This window comes from Hordeum vulgare, chromosome 6H (assembly GCF_904849725.1).
Source record: "Hordeum vulgare subsp. vulgare chromosome 6H, MorexV3_pseudomolecules_assembly, whole genome shotgun sequence".
Classification (NCBI taxonomy): domain Eukaryota; kingdom Viridiplantae; phylum Streptophyta; class Magnoliopsida; order Poales; family Poaceae; genus Hordeum; species Hordeum vulgare.
Window position 1 is genome coordinate 527,960,524 of NC_058523.1, and position 22,388 is coordinate 527,982,911.

The window sequence follows — 22,388 nt, forward strand, 5'->3', positions numbered from 1 at the left end:
AATGAACCTTTATTCACTCTGGCGGGCTGAAAATGTCATATGTAGTGGGATGATAAAGTTGTAATGGCATATTCGAACTTGGATTTTTGTAGTGGTTTTTTTTTATTCGTGAAAGTTGTAGTGGCATGAATCCAATTACTCTTTTATATATGTTTTTTTTGCGGATAAACTCTTTTATATATGAACTGCACTATTTGTTTACTTTGGTTGCATACAAGCTAAGAAAGTGCAACCGGTAGGTTAGTATATTTGTATATATTATCATCCTGTTAACATAACTCTCACTTGTACCTTTGCATTGCAGTTTATGACGCACATGCTGGATAACCCAACCTAACCCAGTGCGCAACCCCTTAAGAGGAGATATAATATGGTAGCAAACCAGACATCTTTGCCCATTAGTATATACGCAGAGTTATAAAAGTGCTTCAATTCTAAACAAATTACACTTTAATCATCTTGCAACGTTACACTATATATGTAATTTTGAAGTATGCAGAGAAAGATCAACCCAGGTTCTTCATGGTGCAGAACATGCGTGCCGCTTCTCGTTCCATATTGTGCAACAACCCTTAAAAAAGAACAGGAGCTCTTGCTCAGTTGAGGTTGTTGTTGTTGTTGTTGTGAAGGGAGTACTTGACATCAGGCTGCGCCCGGATGACGGCAGGGTTTTCTAAAAAGGTGGAGAGAAATTAAACAACGGTCAAAAAATAATAATCCCGTGGCCTTTTTAAGGCACTAACAAGTACACGCACCATTTGAAAGACGAGGTGATAATGCTACACTGTATTTGTTAACTTAACGACCAACCTGGACGGCAAAAGTTAACTTAACTTGGATAACGGGAGTTGGACACCGAAAGTGAAGCAGCTAATTTTCTTCTCGGTAAAGGAAAAATATATATACCGAAAGTTCGCTAAAATTATTTGCTGGGCTGTACTATACAGTATACATTTATAATGTCGGTCCTTGCTGATGATGTACACATTTCTTGATCATGCGGAAAAACTAGCATATTAACCATGTGGTGTGAGTAGGCCTTGCATTGACCTCGGTATTGGCAACAGGTCTGACTAAAACTACCCACTTTGATCTTAAGGAATATACAACTATGGTTCGCCTTAGTTGACCATCATGCAATTGAAGAAATCTCTTGTTAACTGTAGCTGTGAGAGTAGAACAGAGTAGCAAAGAGGGAAACTCACTCCTGAGGACGGCGACCTGCGCGGGCGTGAGCCTCGCCGCGAACCCGCTGATGGCGTTCTTGTAGCTGTAGATCAACGCCGCCTTGGCCTTGTCCCCGCTTGAAGATTCAACCCAAACAAGAGAAAGGATGGTGTCAAATCTCTAGGCCAAAGATAGGGAAGGAAACCAAATGCATGCTCTGTATATACCTGCCGACCGCGGCGGTGAGGATGCCGATATGGTACTCCGCGCTGTCGACGCCGCCGGCCGGGGGCTTCACCATCACGATGTACACGATGCTGCCGGAAGCAGGACCGGGAGAGCGCTGCTGCTTCCCCCTGCCGGCGGCGGTGGCGCCCGTGGACGCTGCGGCGGTGATTGCGAGGATGGCGAATGCAACGGCGACCGCCACCGTGATGTGTGTGTGCCTCATCTTCGGCTCCCGGAGTTGAAGACGGCAGAGCGTTGTGTGGTGGCAGTGGGTGCGGGTGTGTTTGGGTTTTTCTTGGTTTCTGGCGGGAAGGAGGCGAGGGGAAGGTGCCTGCTTATATAACCGCGGCCAGGGGAAGGGTCTGCTCAGCTCGGTGACCGACAGATATGATAGTTTAAACTTTAAGAACTTGTAGCACCACCACCATTACTTGGATCACACAATTGTGTGCTAGCTTGTTAATTATCTCTGCCTAACTTCAGTTAAACCAGGATTCATGCATGCATAGAAATGAATTCATTTTTACACCATTTGTTGGGTCTTGCTACGTGCATTCGAGCATAGACAGGGCATGCTCTGATCATCCGTTGCCTCCCACGGCCAGACCATTTTAGCAGTGTTCGGCAGGCCTCTGCCCGATTATTAATCAACGCACTATCCATTTTTACATGGAAAGGAGTTCAGGTTCGGCAGAGGTCCCCTGCTTGCCCAAATTGCAGCACATGCCTAGGTGATGACTCAAAACCTAGGTGATGGAGCTTCCGTCAGTCTTATCTGCATTAGATTTCCTGTTGTGCCCATGGCGCAAGAAGGCGATTAGGACCAAAGTTTAATAGCTTAATGAAGGCCAAGCCGCCAAGAGATGTTCACAGTGTGATACCTTGTCCTATATATAGTATAATAGGATGAGAAGCCAAGAGATTTTTAGATAGCCATAATAAGATAGGAGTATAAGATACCTTGGTACCGAGCTGTTCTGATGGCTTGCTTGTTGGGAACTGTTTCTTATAAGAAACAGGGTTCTATAATTAACCCAGCTGATCGAGTTTGGTAGTTGGCAAGACTCCTAGCAGCCCTTAATCATGTATTTTTAACATATAATATATAAACATGGCAGTCAGGCATAGGATAGGCCCGTGAGGTCCAGCAGGTTTTACAGTAGTGAGCACAATCACAAGAGACTTGTCATATGGAAGTAGACTGTGTTGAAATTAGTAGTGGGTCTTAGGTCCATAAGAGAATTTCAGAAATCTCCAAGGGTCCATGTAGGTGGTGGCATGACAACGTGGTGGTGGAAAGTTTAATCCCACCCCGTTAGTGGAGAAGAAGTTGGACCCCTTTATAAGGGTCTCTCTTCCACATGCTATTGAAGAGTGAGAAGAAAAGATGCCCTTGTGCACTCCTCCTCCGCCGCCCGCCTCGTCACGACGCGGGTTGCGGGAACGAGCCGAGCTCATATTTTTGCCGGTCAGGATCGATTTGAGATGTCGGATCGTGGGCTGTTACCGACTCGGACGTGGCCACGTCTCTCCACCCGGCCAACGCCAACCCTAGCCGTCACGAGAATCAGATCACATCTGCCTCACGCGCTCGTTCCCTTACTGTTGCTACCGCCAGCGACTCCATCCAGTCCGCTGCGTACACGGTCGACGGGAGAGCATGCCTCCGAAACCCCGCCTCTCCGGTTCCTGTACGGGGAAGAGGGGCGATTAGGTTTTTGGGGAGCGATCACGCGACTGCTCGCCTCCGTTCGTCTACTTCCTCTACATCCGCGTCGTCTCCGCCATCACCATGTCAACCGACGCCGACCGTGCTGTCGCCGAGAAGGCCGAGGCCGACAAGAAGGCCGCCGAGGACGCCGCTGCCGCCGCCACCGCCGCGGGGGCTTCTGCATGGCCTACTGGAGGGCATAACGCGCTTATCTCTCTCCTGATTACTTTCGTCTTAGCAGTACTAGTATCATGTGTAGATTTGTCTACTGTTTGCGTAGTACGTGTCCGTTTAGATCAATATCAGTATGTAGTTAATTCTGTCAATGCCATGATAGTCATCTATTTATGGATTAAATTAGTCAAAAAATTGCCTATTTACTCGGCAATCCAAAAAGTTAATATGTGTAGGAATTTTTCGGCAAGTGGCTTTGCTGCCGCACTGAAACCGGATAAGTTTACCGGTACGTACTTTAAGCGTTGGCAGACAAAGACCACTTTATGGCTCACGGCTATGAACGTGTTCTGGGTCACCGGTGTCTCCACGGGAACGATTGCTCCTGAACAGGAGAAGGCGTTCAGAGAGGCCACCGTTGTGTTTCTTGAAGCAGTGCTTAGCGTGATCGGTGATAAACTGGTCGACGCATATTTACATGTGCGTGTCGCCAAGGACTTGCGGGAGGCGCTCGAATCTAAGTTCGGGGCCACCGATGCTGGGAGCGAGATGTATGTTATGGAGGAGTTCCATGATTACAAAATGGTCGAGAACCGTTCTGTATTGGAACAAGCTCATGAGATAATATGCATTGCTAAAGAACTTGAGGTTCTGAAGTGCGATTTACCGGGCAAGTTTGTCGCGGGTGTATAATCGCTAAGCTCCCTAATTCCTGGAGGAACTTTGCTACTACTCTGAAACATCAAAGGCGTGAATTCTCAGTAGAGGACATCATTGGCCATCTCAGTGTTGAACAGAACTGAGTAAAGGACTCGCATGGAAAAACGGTGAAGGTTCTTCTCTTGCCAATATGGTACATCAGAGGAATTTCAATTCCCACAAGCCTAAGGGGAAGAATTATGTCCAACAGAATACCGACTTTAAGAAGAAGGGTAAGAAGCCCTTCAAGAAGAACAAGAAGGGAGATGACTGCTTCAATTGTGGTTCTGAGGAACATTGGGCCAACAAGTGCCCAAAAAAGTACAAGAAGCCAGGGCAGGACTCCAAGTCTGCCAATATGATTGTGAGCAACAATGAAAGTGGTGCATCTGGGTACGGTAATTTGTTTACTGTATTTTCGGTTTGTCAATCTACCGATTGGTGGGTGGACACAGGTGCAAATATTCATGTGTGTGCTGACATCTCATTGTTCTCTTCTTACCAGGTCACAGGTCGAGGGTCCATATTGATGGGGAATGAAGCGAGTGCTTCTGTTCTTGGTGTTGGCACGGTCGATCTGAAGTTTACTTCGGGAAGGATCGTGCAGCTGAAGAACGTGCAGCATGTCCCCGCCATCAAGAAGAATCTCGTTAGTGGCTCCCTTCTGTGTAGAGAAGGGTTTAAGTTGGTCTTTGAGTCTAATAAAGTAGTTGTTACGAAATATGGACTTTTTGTTGGAAAAGGTTATGAGTGCGGAGGTCTGTTCCGCCTTTCCCTCGCAGATTTATGTAGTAAAGTCATGAACAATATTCATTCGAGTGTTAATGAATCTGAAGTTTGGCATTCATGACTTTGTCACATAAGTTTCGGTGTTATGTCGCGGCTAGCAAAACTGAATTTAATTCCAACTTTCACTTTAGCCAAAGGTTCTAAGTACCATTCGTGTGTGCAAGCAAAGCAACCTCGCAAGGCTCACAAGGCTGCAGAGGAGAGACACTTGGCGTCGTTAGAACTCATACATTCTGATCTTTGTGAGATGAATGGTGTGTTGACTAAAGGTGGAAAGAAATATTTCATGACATTGATAGATGATTTCACTAGATATTGCTATGTGTATCTGTTAAATACTAAAGATGAGGCTCTACACCACTTTAAAATCTATAAGGCAGAAGTTGAGAATCAACTTGAAAAGAAAATTAAACGAGTCCGGTCTGATCGTGGTGGAGAGTACTTCTCAAACGAGTTTGATTCTTTTTGTGCGGAACATGGCATTATTCATGAGAGGACGCCTCCCTATTCACCCCAGTCAAACGGGGTTGCCGAACGGAAAAACCGTACTCTAACTGATTTGGTTAACGCCATGTTAGATACATCGGGTTTATCCAAGGCATGGTGGGGGGAGGCTATATTGACCGCGTGTCATGTCCTGAATAAGGTTCCTATAAAAGATAATGAGGTCACTCCTTATGAGGAATGGTCGAAGAGAAGGACGACGCTCTCGTACTTACGTACTTGGGGCTGCTTGGCGAAAGTCAATGTGTCGATCCCCAAGAAGCGTAAGCTTGGACCAAAGACTGTGGACTACGTTAATTTGGGATACGCTAAGAATAGCGTAGGCTATAGATTTCTAGTAGTGAAATCTGAGGTACCTGACGTGTAAGTCGGTACAATAATGGAGTCGAGGGATGCTACATTCTTTGAGGATATTTTTCCCATGAGAGATATGCAAAGCACTTCTAGACAGGAATCTGAGAGAACTCCTGAGCCTGCGATTCCTATGGAATATGAACAAACACATGATGAAAATCCTGAGGAGGATGACGAGGAAACCCTTGGTAGGGGCAAGAGACAACAGACTGCAAAGACCTTTGGTGATGATTTCCTCGTGTACCTCGTGGATGATAATCCCACTTCCATTTCAGAAGCGTATGCTTCTCCAGATGCTGATTACTGGAAAGCTGCGGTCCGTAGTGAGATGGATTTCATCATGGCTAATGGGACATGGGAAATTACTGATCGTCCCTATGGTTGCAAACCACTGGGATGCAAGTGGGTGTTCAAAAGGAAGCTTAGGCCCGATGGTACAATCGAGAAGTACAAGGCCAGGCTTGTGGCTAAGGGCTATGCCCAGAAAGAAGAAGAAGATTTATTCGACACTTATTCACCTGTGGCCAGACTGACCACCATTCGAGTACTACTCTCGTTGGCAGCCTCGCATGGTTTTCTTGTTCATCAAATGGACATTAAGACGACTATCCTAAATGGAGAGCTAGACGAGGAAATCTATATGCAAGAGCCATATGGCTTTGTGATAGATGGTCAAGAAGGAAAAGTGTGTAAGTTGCTGAAATCTTTATATGGCCTGAAGCAAGCACCTAAGCAATGGCATGATAAGTTTAATACAACTCTGACATCTGTTGGCTTCGTTGTTAATAAATCTGACAAGTGTGTATACTATCGCCATGGTGGGGGGAAGGAGTTATACTGTGCTTGTATGTTGATGACATACTGATATTTGGAACCAACCTCAAGGTGATTGAGGAGGTTAAGTCCTTTCTGTCTCTAAACTTTGAGATGAAGGACCTTGGAGTGGCTGATGTTATCTTGAACATCAAGCTCTTGAGATATTATGAGGGTGGGATTACACTTCTGCAATCCCACTATGTTGAGAAGATCTTGAGTCGATTTGGATATTCAGACTGCAAAATTTCTCAAACACCATATGATCCTAGTGTGCTGATTCGAAAGTTCAATGGCACAGCTATAGATCAATTGAGATACTCTCAAATTATTGGTTCACTTATGTACCTAGCTAGCGCAACGAGGCCTGACATCGCGTTTGCTGTGAGCAAACTGAGCCGGTTTGTTTCCAATCCGGGTGATGTTCATTGGCGTGCTATTGAAAGAATTATGCGCTATCTGAAAGGTACTATCAACCACGGACTTCACTATACGGGATACCCGTCGGTACTTGAAGGGTATAGTGATGTGAATTGGATCTCTGATGCTGATGAGATGAAGGCCACTACTGGGTATATGTTTACTCTTGGAGGTGGTGCTGTTTCCTGAAAGTCTTGCAAGCAAACGATCTTAACGAAATCGACAATGGAAGCAGAATTAACAGCATTAGACACATCTGGTGTCGAAGCAGAATTTCTTCGAGATCTTTTGATGGACTTGCCCGTGGTTGAGAAGCCGGTTCCGGCTATCCTTATGAACTGCGATAATCAGACAGTTATTGTCAAAGTGAAGAGTTCAAAGGACAACGTGAAGTCCAACAAACATATAAGAATGAGATAGAAGTCTGTCAGACGTTTAAGAAACTTCGGAGTGATAGCGTTGGTTTACATCCGAACGGCTAAGTATCTGACAATTCCCTTTACTAAAGGGCTATCACGTGTTGTGATAGATAGTGCATCGAGGGAGATGGGTATGAGACCCACATGAGTTGCCATGGTAGTAACCCAACCTATATGATCGGAGATCCCGTGAAGTAGGACCTGGGAAAACAAGCCAGTGATGAACTAAGGAGAGTAACTTCACTAACCCACTCCGTTGGAGATGCAATACTCTCGGGTACTGTATGGTAGGATGACTACTGTCTTAATGTGTTCTAAAGCTTATGTGTAAGCAAGATGCTGTCCTACAGAGCGATCTTTGGAGGAACACACCTATATGAGTCTGACTGCTGGTCACAGTCTATGAGATTGGGGTGATCTCTAGTAAACTCATGAATAGGCCAGGAGTGTGACTTATATGCTCCACCCGAGGGGTCAGTCTTCGGTAGCCTAGTACTAGTAAGACTTGTGGTGAAGCTTCTTTAGGCCAAACTGACAATTCAAGGCATAGTCCATTGTTCAGTTGTAAATGGGTGTAGCTACTTGTTCTAGGTGAAGCTCAACCTTAACAGGTCTTCACTGAAATGCTGGTATATTAAAACAGTGATTGGAACGAGGGAACACGATGTGCCCTTGAGATCTGGTGGGGGATTGTTGAAATTAGTAGGGAGCCTTAGGCCCATAAGAGAATTTCAAAAATCTCCAAGGTCCCATGTAGGTGGTGGCATGACAAGGTGGTGGTGGGAAGTTTAGTCCCACCCCGCTAGTGGAGAAGAAGTTGGACCCCTTTATAAGGGTCTCTCTTCCACATGCTATTGGAGAGTGACAAGAGAAGATGCCCTCGCGCACTCCTCCGTCGCCCGCCTCGTCATGACGCGCCGCGCCTTGCCTTGCCTTGCCTTGCGGGAATGAGCCGAGCCGAGCTCATACCTACGCGCCTATTTTTGCCGGTCAGGATCGGAGAATACGTAACGGATGCGCCACGGTCTGAGACGTCGGATCATGGGCTACTACCGACTCGGACGTGGGTTCAACCCACATCTCTCCACCCGGCTGCCTATTTAAGCAGGGCTAATGCCAACCCTAGCCGTCACGAGAATCAGATCACATCTGCCTCACGCGCTCGTTCCCTTACTGCTGCTACAGCCGGTGACTCCATCCCGTCCGCTGCGTACACGGTCGACGGGAGAGCAGGCCTCCGAAACCCCGCCTCTCCGGTTCCTGTACGGGGAAGAGGGGCGATTAGGTTTTTGGGGAACGATCACGCGACTGCTCGCCTCTGTTCGTCTGCTTCCTCTACATCCGTGCTGTCTCCGCCATCACCATGTCAACCGACGCCGACCGTGCTGTCGCCGAGAAGGCTAAGGCCGACAAGAAGGCCGCCGAGGACGCCGCTGCTGCCGCCACCGCCGCGGGGGCTTCTGCATGGCCTACTGGAGGGTATAACGCGCTTATCTCTCTCCTGATTACTTCCGTCTTAGCAGTACTAGTATCATGTGTAGATTTGTCTACTGTTTGCGTAGTACGTGCCAGTTTAGATCAATATCAGTATGTAGTTAATTCTGTCAATGCCATGCTAGTCATCTATTTATGGATTAAATTAGTCGAAAAATTGCCTATTTACTCAGCAGACTGAAGGTACTTCAAAAAAGGTTTAAAGGGCTAATTCAGCATGTGATCCTCAAGGATAAATCATTGCAATAAACATCAGAATAAAAATGAATTTGTTAACAATGGTTTTGTGAATAATATAAACTCGAGTATTGTATTGCTTCAACTTAACGCAAGGAGATTGTTACAAATCTAGCATCGTATTGCTTCAACTTAATAAATTTGTTAGGTACGATTCTCGTACATTCATATCTTAGCCCTATAGCCAAACTAGCATTACACAATTGATGGGTCTGATTTAGTGTCATACACATCATATGAAAATTATCGTATGTGTAGCAGGACTCTGTAAACATTAGTACCAAATCTCTCTTTCTCCATATCAGGCAAACACCAGAATAAGGAATGACATGATTCAATACTTTTATGGTATTCCTCCACACACAACATTTCATATCCGATTTCCATTTGATATTCTCAATGCATGGTCAGCTTTGCAATCTAACGTTTGATCCAAGGTGATGGTTCACCGTTGGATGAGCATTGGACGAAGCAATGGTGTACGCATAGCAGTTCTCCTAGCTCTAAGAATAATGGAAAGTTTAGCATTATATGGTTGATCTTCTTAACAGAAAGATGGTGTTGTGGATCTGAAATCACTCCAGCTAAGACATATAAATATTTGTTCATATGAATTCTCGTTAGTGTTTACGTAGACGTGCTCAACAGTAGTGCTCCATTGTTGTCAACTTTCTTCAGCAATGTGATTCCCTTATGCATGTGCAAAATAACATGAAACCCAACGAAAATGGAAAGGCACCGCAGAATCAGTAGGTAAGCTTCACAAGATATAACACGACTTAAAAACCATGGAAGGTACCAAGCACATGAGCTTCATGGTATACGTTTCCTATCAAAATAAAATAAAAAATCATCAAACTATATTAGTGTAACAACCACAGAATAATGATATTATTTTGGTATTGTTTGTGCATTATAAGCATCTCACAAGATCATGTTTAATTAATTTTAATTGGGAAATGAGGATAATTCAAATCTATCTTTTACAAGGGCTAAAGCCATAACACATTTTCAATGCACCCAAGATGCCCTTTTCAGCCTTAAGATTTTGGCATGGAACCTTACGTTCTTAAGAAGTTGGTCTCAATTCTTTCAACATACGAAGTGCCCACCTCAATGTCCCGCTAAGTAATGCATTTAAATCTTCTCTTCCACTAAGCCATGCAAAATCTTTCACATAAACGAGCCATACCATTTAACTTACAAATTATAATTTTTTTGCATTAGTCTATGTATGTAATGTTGCCATATCATATATGTTAGTCATCCTTCACATTTTTGTTCGAAGTGACTAACTGCAATTCAGAAGTTTTGTTCTATTTTTAGACACTTCTTTTATTAATTTTCAATCTCATACATTCTTTTTTATTAGATTTAGCAACTACTTACGCATTTTTAACAAAATTATCACAGCAACGCGCGGGCAAAGAGTCATCCTTAGAGCGTCTCTAGTAGATCCCGTATAAAGCCGTACCACAAAAGTTGTTTGCAGGTCGCCGAAAAACGCTTTTGCGGGCCGGCATGGGCGGCGGCCGAGCAGACCCTGCAAAACGGACCCGTATAAAAGGAATATCCTTTTATACAGGTCCGTTTTGCGGGGTTTGCTCGGCCGCCGCCCACGCCGGTCGGCAAAATCTGTTATTTGCGTTACATTTTCAGGCATGAAAACACATTTAGTTGCTTTTTTATTTTCTTCAAAGGCATGAAAACACATTTAGTTGCTTTTTTATTCTCTTCAAATATTTGCTAAAATAGCAAGAGCAAAGAAAACAAGAACCACAATTAGACATTGTAGAAGATATCCAACTTCCATAACTGCTCCCACTAGTTGGATCAACATCTTCTCCATGCACTCATTGTTGATCTGGGGGTTCTTCAACTTGCATTCTTCATTCTTTGGCTTTGATTCTAAAGAATTAGACGTTGCTTCCCCTCTAATTTCTTTTGTAATTGCACATGCAGCTGCATCGCTAGACTCAGTTATACTAAGGAGTGCACAAACATCTATTAAGTTTCTTTTTATCAATAGATCAATGTATTCTTCTTCCTAATACCAAAATGAGCATACACCTTCCTACACAGATGAAGACCTCAATAAGCTACCGTAATTTAACCAAATCAGTTGACAAATCCGAAGAGGAAGAAGACCATACCCCGTCGTTTTTGCATTTGAAGAATACCCATCCGAGGTGCTGCCGTGTGTTGGATGTGAGCCGCAATGCTGTTTCTAGGCAGTCGTCGCATTGTATGAGCGGCATCGCCAAGCCGGCGAGCCATTGCATGACCACCGAGCCCGGGCGACGACCGAAGAGTCCATGCCGGCAAACCGACGCAGACGACTAGAGGATAAACGAGTACCTGCATGCGGTGTTGGAGCTTTGCCGGGGCTACGGGGTGCTCCCCGGCCAATCCATGGCTGTGGCGCAGCCGCCGGTGGCCGGAAAAGCCAAATCAGTCGGTCGCGACAAAACAACCGCCGATCTATAGCTTTCTGGTGAGACGAGCCACGAGGGCGTGGGGGAGGTCGATCTAGGGCCTGCGGCGGCCCACCGGCGTTGTTGGGTAACGTAGCATAAATTCAAAAAATTTCCTACGCATATTCAGATCTTCCTATGGTGAGACCAGCAACGAGAGAGGGGTGAGTGCATCTTCATACCTTTGAAGATCGCTAAGCAGAAGCGTTACTAGAACGCGGTTGATGGAGTTGTACTCGCGGCGATTCAGATCGCGGTGTGATTCCGATCTAGTGCCGAACTACGGCGCCTCCGCGTTCAACACACGTGTAGCCCGGTGATGTCTCCCGCACCTTGATCTAGCAAGGAGGAGGGAGAGGTTGGGGAAGAACTCCAGCAGCACGACGGCGTGGTGTCGATGAAGAGACGAGGTCTCCCGGCAGGGCTTCGCCAAGCACCGGTAGAGAAGAGGAGAAAGAAGGGCAGGGCTGCACCGAGGGAGAGGCAAAAGTTTGTTTCCCAATGGCCAAAAGTGCCCACTATATATAGGGGAAGGGACGGGCTGCGCCCCCTTGAGGGTTTCCCTCTCCTGGGGGGGGGGGGGGGGGGCAGCCCTAGATGGGGGCTGGTGCGGCGGCCAAGGGGGGAGGAGGGGTGGCGCACCCCTCTGGTGGGCCTTAGACCCACCTGCGCTAGGGTTTCCCCCCTCTCCCCTTTTCCTGCGCCATGGGCTGAGTGGGGGGGGGGGCACACCAGCCCACCTAGTGGCTGGTTCCCTCCCCCACTTGGCCCATCTAGCCTCCCGAGGTCGTTTCCCCCTTCGATGGACCCCCCGGGCCACCTCCGGTGGTCCCGGTGGTCCCGGTACGTTACCGGTGATGCCCGAAACACTTCCGGTGTTCGAAACCATCCGTCCTATATAACAATCTTTACCTACGGACCATTCCAGAGCTCCTCGTGACGTCCGGCATCTCATTCGGGACTCCGAACAACTTTTGATAACCTCGTATAACAATTCCTTATAACCCTAGCGTCATCGAACCTTAAGTGTGTAGACCCTACGGGTTCGGGAGACAGGCAGACATGACCGAGACACCTCTCCAGTCAATAACCATCAGCGGGGTCTGGATACCCATGGTGGCTCCCACTTGCTCCACGATGATCTCATCGGATGAACCACGATGTCAAGGATTCAACCAATCCCATATACAATTCCCTTTGTCTATTGGTATAGAACTTGCCTGAGATTCGATCGTCGGTATACCTATACCTTGTTCAATCTCGTTACCGGTAAGTCTCTTTACTCGTTCCATAGCACGTCATCGTGTGACTAACTCCTTAGTCACATTGAGCTCATGATGATGTTCTACCGAGTGGGCCCAGAGATACCTCTTCGTCACACGGAGTGGCAAATCCCGATCTCGATTCGTGCCAACCCAACAGATAATTTCGGAGGTACCCGTAGTGCACCTTTATAGTCACCCAGTTACGTTGTGACGTTTGATACACCCAAAGCACTCCTACGGCATCCGGGAGTTGCACAATCTCACGGTCGAAGGAAAAGACACTTGACATTAGAAAAGCTTTAGCATACGAACAATACGATCTAGTGCTATGCTTAGGATTGGGTCTTGTCCATCACATCATTCTCCCAATGATGTGATCCCGTTATCAATGACATCTAATGCCCATGACTAGGAAACCATGATCATCTATTGACTAACGAGCTAGCCAACTAGAGGCTTGCTAGGGACACATTGTGATCTATTTATTCACACATGTATTACTGTTTCCTGTTAATACAATTATAGCATGAACAATAGACGATTATCATGAACAAGGAAATATGATAATAACCATTTTATTATTGCCTCTAGGGCATATTTCCAACAGTCTCCCACTTGCACTAGAGTCAATAATCTAGTTACATTGTGATGTATCGAACACCCATAGCATTATGGTGTTGATCATGTTTTGCTCGTGGAAGAGGTTTAGTCAATGGGTCCGCAACATTCAGATCCGTGTGTACTTTACAAATCTCTATTACTCCACTCTGGACATGGTCCTGGATGGAGTTGTAGCGGCGTTTGATGTGCTTCGTCTTCCGGTGAAACCTGGGCTCCTTGGCTATCGCAATGGCCCCAGTGTTATCACAGAAGAGTGTCATTGGACCCGACGCTCTTGGAACCACTCCAAGGTCGGTGATGAGCTCATTCATCCAAATTCCTTCATGAGCTGCTTTTGAAGGAGTTATGTACTCCGCTTCACATGTAGATGCTGCCACGACTTCTTGCTTGCTGCTGCACCAGCTCACTGCCCCACCATTCAAAACATATACGTATCCGGTCTGTGACTTAGAGTCATCCGGATATGCGTCGAAGCTAGCATCAACGTAACCCTTTACGACGAGCTCTTCGTCACCTCCATAAACGAGAAAAATTTCCACTGTTCCATACCGGGATCACTTTGGTACCTCCCTACCAAACTTATGGCAAGGTTTATATCAGGTCTGGTACACAGCATGGTATACATTAGAGAGCCTACGGCTGAAGCATAGGGGACATAACTCATCTTCTCTCTATCTGCTGCCGTGGTCGGCGACTGAGTCTTACTCAATCTCATACCTTGCAAAACTGGCAAGAACCCTTTCTTTGAGTTTTCCATATTAAACTTCTTCAATATCTTGTCAAGTTATGTACTTTGCGAAAGACCTATGAGGCGTCTCGATCTATCTCTATAGATCATGATGCCTAATATGTATGCACATTCTCCAAGGTCCTTCATTGAAAAACTCTTGTTCAAATAGGCCTTTATGCTCTCCAACATTTCTGTATTGTTCCCCATCAATAATATGTCATCCACATACAGTATGAGGAAAGCTACAGAGCTCCCACTCACTTTCTTGTATAGACAGGCTTCTCCGTAAACCTGTATGAACCCAAACGCTTTAATCACCTCATTAAAGTGAATGTTCCAACTCCGAGATGCTTGCACCAACCCATAGATGGAGCGCTGGAGGTTGCACACTTTGTTAGCACCCTTAGAGTCGACAAAACCTTCTGGTTGCATCATATACAACTCTTCCTTAAGGTTCCCGTTAAGGAACGCTGTTTTGACGTCCATTTGCCAAATTTCATAATCATAAAAGGCGGCAATTGCTAACATGATTCAGACTGATTTCAGCTTCGCTACGGGAGAGAAAGTCTCTTCGTAGTTAACTCCTTGAATTTGTCGAAAACCCTTTGCGACAAGTCGAGCATTGTAAACGGTTACATTACCGTTTGCATCAGTCTTCTTCTTGAAGATCCATTTATTTTCTATGGCTCGCCGGTCATCGGGCATGTTCACCAAAGTCCATACTTTGTTCTCATACATGGATCCTATCTCGGATTTCATAGCTTCAAGCCATTTGTTGGAATCCGGGCCCGCCATCGCTTCTTCATAGTTCGAAGGTTCACCGTTGTCTAACAACATGATTTCCATCACAGGGTTGCCGTACCACTCTGGTGCGGAGCGTGCCCTCGTGGACCTTCGCGGTTCAGTAGTAACTTGATTCGAAGCTTCATGATCATTATCATTAACTTCCTCTTCACTTGGTGTAGGCGCCAGAAGAACAACTTCCCGCGCTGCGCTACTATCCTGTTCGAGAGGGGGTGTAATTACCTCATCAAATTCTACCTTCCTCCCACTTACTTCTTTCGAGAGAAACTCTTTCTCTAGAAAGGATCCATTCTTGGCAAAAAAGGTTTTACCTTCGGATCTAAGATAGAAGGTATACCCAATAGTTTCCTTAGGGTATCCTATGAATACGCATTTCTCCGCTTTGGGTTCGAGCTTTTCTGGTTGAAGTTTCTTCACATAAGCATCGCAGCCCCAAACTTTAAGAAACGACAACTTAGGTTTCTTGCCAAACCATAGTTCATACGGTGTCGTCTCAACGGATTTAGACAGTGCCCTGTTTAAAGTGAATGCTGCAGTTTCTAATGCTTATCCCCAAAATGATAGCGGTAAGTCGGTAAGAGACATCATAGATCGTACCATATCTAATAAAGTGCGATTATGACGTTCAGACACTCCATTGCGTTGCGGTGTGCCAGGTGACGTCAGTTGTGAAACGATTCCACACTTCCTTAGGTGTGTGCCAAACTCGTGACTCAAATATTCTCTTCCACGATCAGATCGTAGACACTTAATTTTTCTGTCACGTTGATTCTCGACCTCACTCTGAAATTCCTTGAACCTTTCAAATGTCTCAGATTTGTGCTTCACCAAGTAGATATACCCATACCTACTCAAATCATCGGTGAGAGTGAGAACATAACGATAGCCACCGCGAGCTTCAATGTTCATTGGACCACACACATCAGTATGTATTATTTCCAATAAGTCGGTTGCTCTCTCCATTATTCCTGAGAATGGAGTCTTAGTCATCTTGCCCATGAGGCACGGTTCGCATGTGTCAAATGATTCAAAATCAGGAGACTCTAATAGTCCATCAGTATGGAGCTTCTTCATGCGCTTAACACCGATATGACCAAGGCGACAGTGCCACAAGTATGTGGGACTATCATTATCAACTTTACATCTTTTGGTACTCACACTATGAATATGCGTAACATCACGATCGAGATTCATCAAGAATAAACCATTCACCAGCGGAGCATGACCATAAAACATATCACTTATATAAATAGAACAACCATTATTCTGTGACTTAAATGAGTAGCCGTCTCGCATTAAGCAAGACCCTGATACAATGTTCATGCTCAAAGCTGGTACTAAATAACAATTATTAAGGTTTAAAACTAATCCCGACTGTAGATGTAGAGGTAACGTTCCGACGGCGTTCACATCGACCTTGGAGCCATTCCCGACGCGCATCGTCACCTCGTCCTTTGCCAGTCTCCGCTTATTCCGCAGTTCCTACTTTGAGTTGCAAATGTGAGCAACATCACCGGTATCAAATACCCAGGAGCTACTACGAGCGCTGGTAAGGTACACATCAATAACATGTATATCACATATACCTTTAACGTTGTCGGCCTTCTTGTCCGCTAAGTATTTGGGGCAGTTCCGCTTCGAGTGACATTTTCCCTTGCAATAGAAGCACTCAGTCTCAGGCTTGGGTCCATTCTTTTTCTTCTTCACGGCATATGGCTTACCGTGCGCGGCAACAGCTTTGCCGTCTTTCTTGAAGTTCTTCTTACCCTTGCCCTTCTTGAAACTAGTGGTCTTGTTGACCATCAACACTTGATGCTCTTTCTTGATTTCTACTTCTGCAGACTTGAGCATCGAGTACAACTCGGGAATGGTCTTCTCCATCCTTGCATGTTGTAGTTAAGCACAAAGCCTTTGTAGCTTGGTGGGAGAGATTGGAGGATTCTGTCAATTATAGCATCATCTGGAAGTTCGACTCCAAGTGAAGTCAGACGACCGTGTAACCCAGACATTTTGAGTATGTGCTCACTGACAGAACTGTTCTCCTCCATCTTACAGCTAAAGAACTTGTCGGAGACTTCATATATCTCGACACGGGCATGAGCTTGAAAAACTAGCTTCAGCTCTTGGAACATCTCATATGCACCGTGTTGCTCAAAACGCCTTTGGAGCCCCGTTTCTAAACTGTATAACATGCCACACCTAACCAGAGAGTAGTCAACACTCCACGTTTGCCAGACGTTCAGAATGTCCTGGGCTGCTGCGGGAGCGGGAGGGTCACCTAGCGGCGCATCAAGGACATAAGCCTTTTTAGCTGCTTCAAGGATGAGCTTCAAGTTGTGAACCCAGTCTGCATAGTTGCTACCATCATCTTTCAGCTTGTTTTTCTCTAGGAATGCGTTGAAATTGAGGTTGACGTTGGCCATCTACAATATTTATAAAGACAAATTTTAGACTAAGTTCATGACAATTAAGTTCATTTAATCAAATTAAGTATGAACTCCCACTTAAATCGACATCCCTCTAGTCATCTAAGTGATACATGATCCATGTTGAATAACACGTGTCCGATCATCACATGAGACGGACTAGTCACCATGGTGAGCAACTTCATGCTGATCGTATTCAACCATACGACTCATGTTCGACCTTTCGGTCTCTTGTATTCGAGGTCATGTCTGTACATGCTAAGCTCGTCGAGTCAACCTAGGTGTTTCGCGTGTGTAAATCTGGCTTACACCCGTTGTATGCGAACGTTAGAATCTATCACACCCGATCATCACATGGTGCTTCGAGACAACGATCCTTCGCTACGGTGCACACTTAGGGGAATACGTTCTCGAAATTTTAAGAGGGATCATCTTATTATGCTACCGTCGTTCTAAGCAATAAGATGAAAAACATGATAAACATCACAATGCAATCATATAGTGACATGATATGGCCATTATCATCTTTGCTCTTTCGATCTCCATCTTCAGGCATCGCATGATCATCATCGTCACCGGCGTGACACCATGATCTCCATCATCGTGTCTCCGCGAAGTCGTCATGCCAACTACTACTATCACTACTACTATAGCTAACCGTTAGCAATGAAGTAAAAGTAGTAAGCACATGGCGTTGCATCTCATACAATAAATTAAGACAACTCCTATGGCTCCTGCCGGTTTTCATACTCATCGACATGCAAGTCGTGAAACCTATTACAATAACATGATCATCTCATACCTCATACATGCAACATCACAAGTTTGGCCATATAACATCACATGTCAAACCCTGCAAAAACAAGTTAGACGTCCTCTAATTGTTGTTGCAAGTTTTACGTGGCTGATTTGGGTTTCTAGCAAGAACGCTTTCTTACCTACGTGACAGCCACAACGATGATATGCCAAAGCTATTTACCCTTCATAAGGACCCTTTTCATCAAATCCAATCCGACTAGAGTAGGAGAGACACACACCCGCTAGCCACCTTTATGCACGGTGTGCATGTCTGTCGGTGGAACCAGTCTCACGTAAGCGTACATGTAAGGTCGGTCCGGGCCACTTCATCCCACAATACCGCCGGATAAGAATACGACTAGTAGCGGCAATAAATTGACAAATCATCGCCCACAACCATTTGTGTTCTACTCGTGCATAGAATCTACGCATAGAAAACCTGGCTCGGATGCCACTGTCGGGTAACGTAGCATAAATTCAAAAAATTTCCTACGCATATTCAGATCTTCCTATGGAGAGACCAGCAACGAGAGAGGGGTGAGTGCATCTTCATACCTTTGAAGATCGCTAAGCGGAATCGTTACTAGAACGCGGTTGATGGATTCGTACTCGCGGCGATTCAGATTGCGGTGTGATTCCGATCTAGTGCCGAACTACGGCACCTCCGCGTTCAACACACGTGCAGCCGGTGACGTCTCCCGTACCTTGATCCAGCAAGGAGGAGGGAGAGGTTGGGGAAGAACTCCAGCAGCACGACGGCGTGGTGTCGATGGAGAGACGAGGTCTCCCGGCAGGGCTTCACCAAGCACCGGCAGAGAGGAGGAGAAAGAAGGGCAGGGCTGCGCCGAGGGAGAGGCAAAAGTCTGTTTCCCAATGGCCAAAAGTGCCCACTATATACAGGGGAAGGGAGGGGTTGCGCCCCCATGAGGGTTTCCCTCTCCTGGGGGGGGGGGGGGGCGGCAGCCCTAGATGGGGGCTGGTGGGGCGGCCAAGGGGGGAGGAGGGGTGGCGCACCCCTCTGGTGGGCCTTAGGCCCACCTGCGCTAGGGTTCCCCCCTCTTCCTGCGCCATGGGCTGAGTGGGGGGGGCACACTAGCCCACCTAGGGGCTGGTTCCCTCCCCCACTTGGCCCATCTAGCCTCCCGGGGTCGTTGCCCCCTTCGGTGGACCCCCGGGGCCACCTCCAGTGGTCCCGGTACGTTACCGGTGATGCCCGAAACACTTCCGGTGTCCGAAACCATCTGTCCTATATATCAATCTGTACCTCCGGAACATTCCAGAGCTTCTCGTGACGTCCGGGATCTCATCCGGGACTCCGAACAACTTTTGATAACCTCGTATAACAATTCCCTATAACCCTAGCGTCATCAAACCTTAAGTGTGTAGACCCTACGGGTTCGGGAGACAGGCAGACATGACCGAGACACCTCTCCGGTCAATAACCATCAGCGGGGTCTGGATACCCATGGTGGCTCCCACTTGCTCCACAATGATCTCATCGGATGAACCACGATGTCAAGGATTCAATCAATCCCGCATACAATTCCCTTTGTCTGTCGGTATAGAACTTACCCGAGATTCGATCGTCCGTATACTTATACCTTGTTCAATCTCGTTACCGGTAAGTCTCTTTACTCGTTCCGTAGCACGTCATCGTGTGACTAACTCCTTAGTCACATTGAGCTCATGATGATGTTCTACCGAGTGGGCCCAGAGATACCTCTCCGTCACACGGAGTGACAAATCCCGATCTTGATTCGTGCCAACCCAATAGATACTTTCGGAGGTACCCGTAGTGCACCTTTATAGTCACCCAGTTACGTTGTGACGTTTGATACACCCAAAGCATTCCTACGGTATCCAGGAGTTGCACAATCTCACGGTCGAAGGAAACGACACTTGACATTAGAAAAGCTTTAGCATACGAACAATACGATCTAGTGCTATGCTTAGGATTGGGTCTTGTCCATCACATCATTCTCCCAATGATGTGATCCCGTTATCAATGACATCTAATGCCCATGACCAGGAAACCATGATCGTCTATTGACTAACGAGCTAGCCAACTAGAGGCTTGGTAGGGACACATTGTGATCTATTTATTCACACATGTATTACTGTTTCCTGTTAATACAACTATAGCATGAACAATAGATGATTATCCTGAACAAGGAAATATGATAATAACCATTTTATTATTGCCTCTAGGGCATATTTCCAACAGGCGTGACCTCGGCGGCTGGTGTGGCTCGAATCGAAGGCGGCGCCCGACAACCATGGGTGGGGGAAAGGCGCGGGTGAAATGTCCCACCAACCAACCGTTTCTAGATATATATAGGGCACCGACGGGTCGGGGGGAGAACATGCGTTTTCGAGGGGTTGGGGTGGGCATTTTGCCGCGCCCTACATAATTTTTTATGGGTCGGACACGGTTACGGGGTCTGGTCTCGCAACGTTTCCCACCCCTACCTGTATTTTGACGGTTATTTTACGGATTCAGCCCTTTTACGGGGTGTGTTAGAGATGCTCTTAGTACTCATGTCCAAATTTTCCATAATGAAGAAGACACACGCGTGAGCAACTCCAAGAAATTTTAAACTCACATTATGTTGCTCATGTTTCAGAACTGTTTTGCAACAATAAACTAATCAGATATAATAAATCTCATATATTTACATTTTCATGTATTCATATTGTTAATTGTAATATTCATGTTTCACATAAGCAAGTATCATCTGAACATAATGATAATAATTCCCGCAACAACGCGCGGGGAATTGTCTAGTTCATATATATGTATAGAGGCTCACCCCAAAATATTACATGGGTTGAAAAGGTTTAGATCATCGAACCCTAATTAAAATCAAATTTTAAGAAAATGCACAGATACTCATCAATTTAAATTCAGGTAATTTCACTTACTGGAATCTCTTGAAAACGAGATCTATTTTTCACTTAGTGAGTCGTTGACCGTTTCCCGATGACCTTAGAATGTTAAAGAAAATCATGAAATAATAATAATAATAAATATATTTTTAAAACATGATTTTAAAAATAGTTCATATATTTCAAAACAATTCACGTATATGAAAAAATACAAAATTTTCAATAAAGTACATGCATTTTGAATAAAAAATAATTTGTAGAAAGTTCGTGGATTTTGAAAAAATCATGGATTTGGAAAAAGTTTGTGGATTTTTGAAGAAAAATCACAAAATATAAAAAATATTCATGGATTTCAAAAATAGTTTTTGGATTTTTAAAAAGGTTCATAATTTCACAGAAAATCACAAATTGAAGAAAACACAATAATATAAAATTTTGATTTTGATTTTTTTTCATCAAACGTTGAAAAGTTCACAAATTTGAGAAATGGTTCATCGATTTTGGAAAGCGTTCAAGAAATTAATAAAAAGGAAAAAAGAAAGAGAAAAAGAGAAACCAAAGAAAACCAACCAAAACAAAAAAAGAACATGAAACCGCTGTTTTTTGTGTTACATTTGAAAAATAAAAATAAAAATAATCTAGGCACAATGAGTCGGGTGTCCCACTTAGTTATCCAGTTGGTACTGAAGCCGAGAGGTAGCTAGTTCAAACCATACGCAACGCTATTTTGTGGAGTTTAAAACAGAAAAAGGTGAAATTGATTTGTCGAGAGCGGAAGTGGGGGTGTGCGTCAGGTTCCAAAATAAACTACAACAGAATTTGACGAACGTAGTACGCGCGACTTATGTTTCGACGAAGAAAAAAAAGTGTTAAATGGGCCGATTGTCACATCCTAGATTTTCCCCAAATCTGTTATGTTAAAAATTACACAGGAAATTAAATATTTTCAAGGAAAAACCAATGAATGTCAAGTTTTGCTGGTCATTCACCTTACTTGCTAAAGTGTGGCTTGATTGATTGCTAGGAAGGGCAGAGCCCTAAAGATTTTTTCCTAAAAAGAATTTGAATTGGGTGTGTTGGAATCAATTCAAAACTCAAAAGGGAATTATCTGAAGAAAGTTAGTTTCCAATTGTTTGGTAGGAAAGTGGAACTCCATAAGCCCCAAAAGATATTTGACCCCTGCATATTTTTCATATTAGATCCGAAACATATTTGGTGTCAAAACCAAATTCGAAAGGAAAAATATAAGTACAGGAATTGATTCCCCAAAATGTCCAAATAAAATGTCCACCCAGTCAACAATATTCTGTAAGGAATTTAGGACAAGCTTGTCTCTCATAGTAAATTTAAATTCAAAATAGTTTTGAAATTAGA

The 22,388-nt window shown here is 45.0% G+C and overlaps 1 protein-coding gene across 1 annotated transcript; it reads right to left on the reverse strand.

The window, feature by feature from the left end:
- Positions 1-406: 406 nt before the first annotated feature.
- Positions 407-1,688, reverse strand: LOC123404647 (subtilisin-like protease SBT1.4). The gene is made up of 3 exons (XM_045098585.1): positions 1,395-1,688; positions 1,206-1,303; positions 407-673 (listed from the first exon to the last, which is right to left on the reverse strand). The coding sequence occupies exons 1-3, from the start codon at positions 1,616-1,618 to the stop codon at positions 597-599; spliced, it is 399 nt and encodes a 132-aa protein (XP_044954520.1). The 5' UTR covers positions 1,619-1,688; the 3' UTR covers positions 407-596.
- Positions 1,689-22,388: the final 20,700 nt, after the last annotated feature.

Excerpts from the sequence above, each read along its gene's own strand:
- LOC123404647 (XM_045098585.1), bottom strand. The coding sequence starts at position 1,618 with ATGAGGCACACACACATCACGGTGGCGGTCGCCGTTGCATTCGCCATC. Across the intron at positions 1,304-1,394 it reads CTCACCGCCGCGGTCGGCAG|CGGGGACAAGGCCAAGGCGG; the intron begins GTATATACAGAG and ends TGAATCTTCAAG. Across the intron at positions 674-1,205 it reads GCAGGTCGCCGTCCTCAGGA|AAAACCCTGCCGTCATCCGG; the intron begins GTGAGTTTCCCT and ends CCACCTTTTTAG.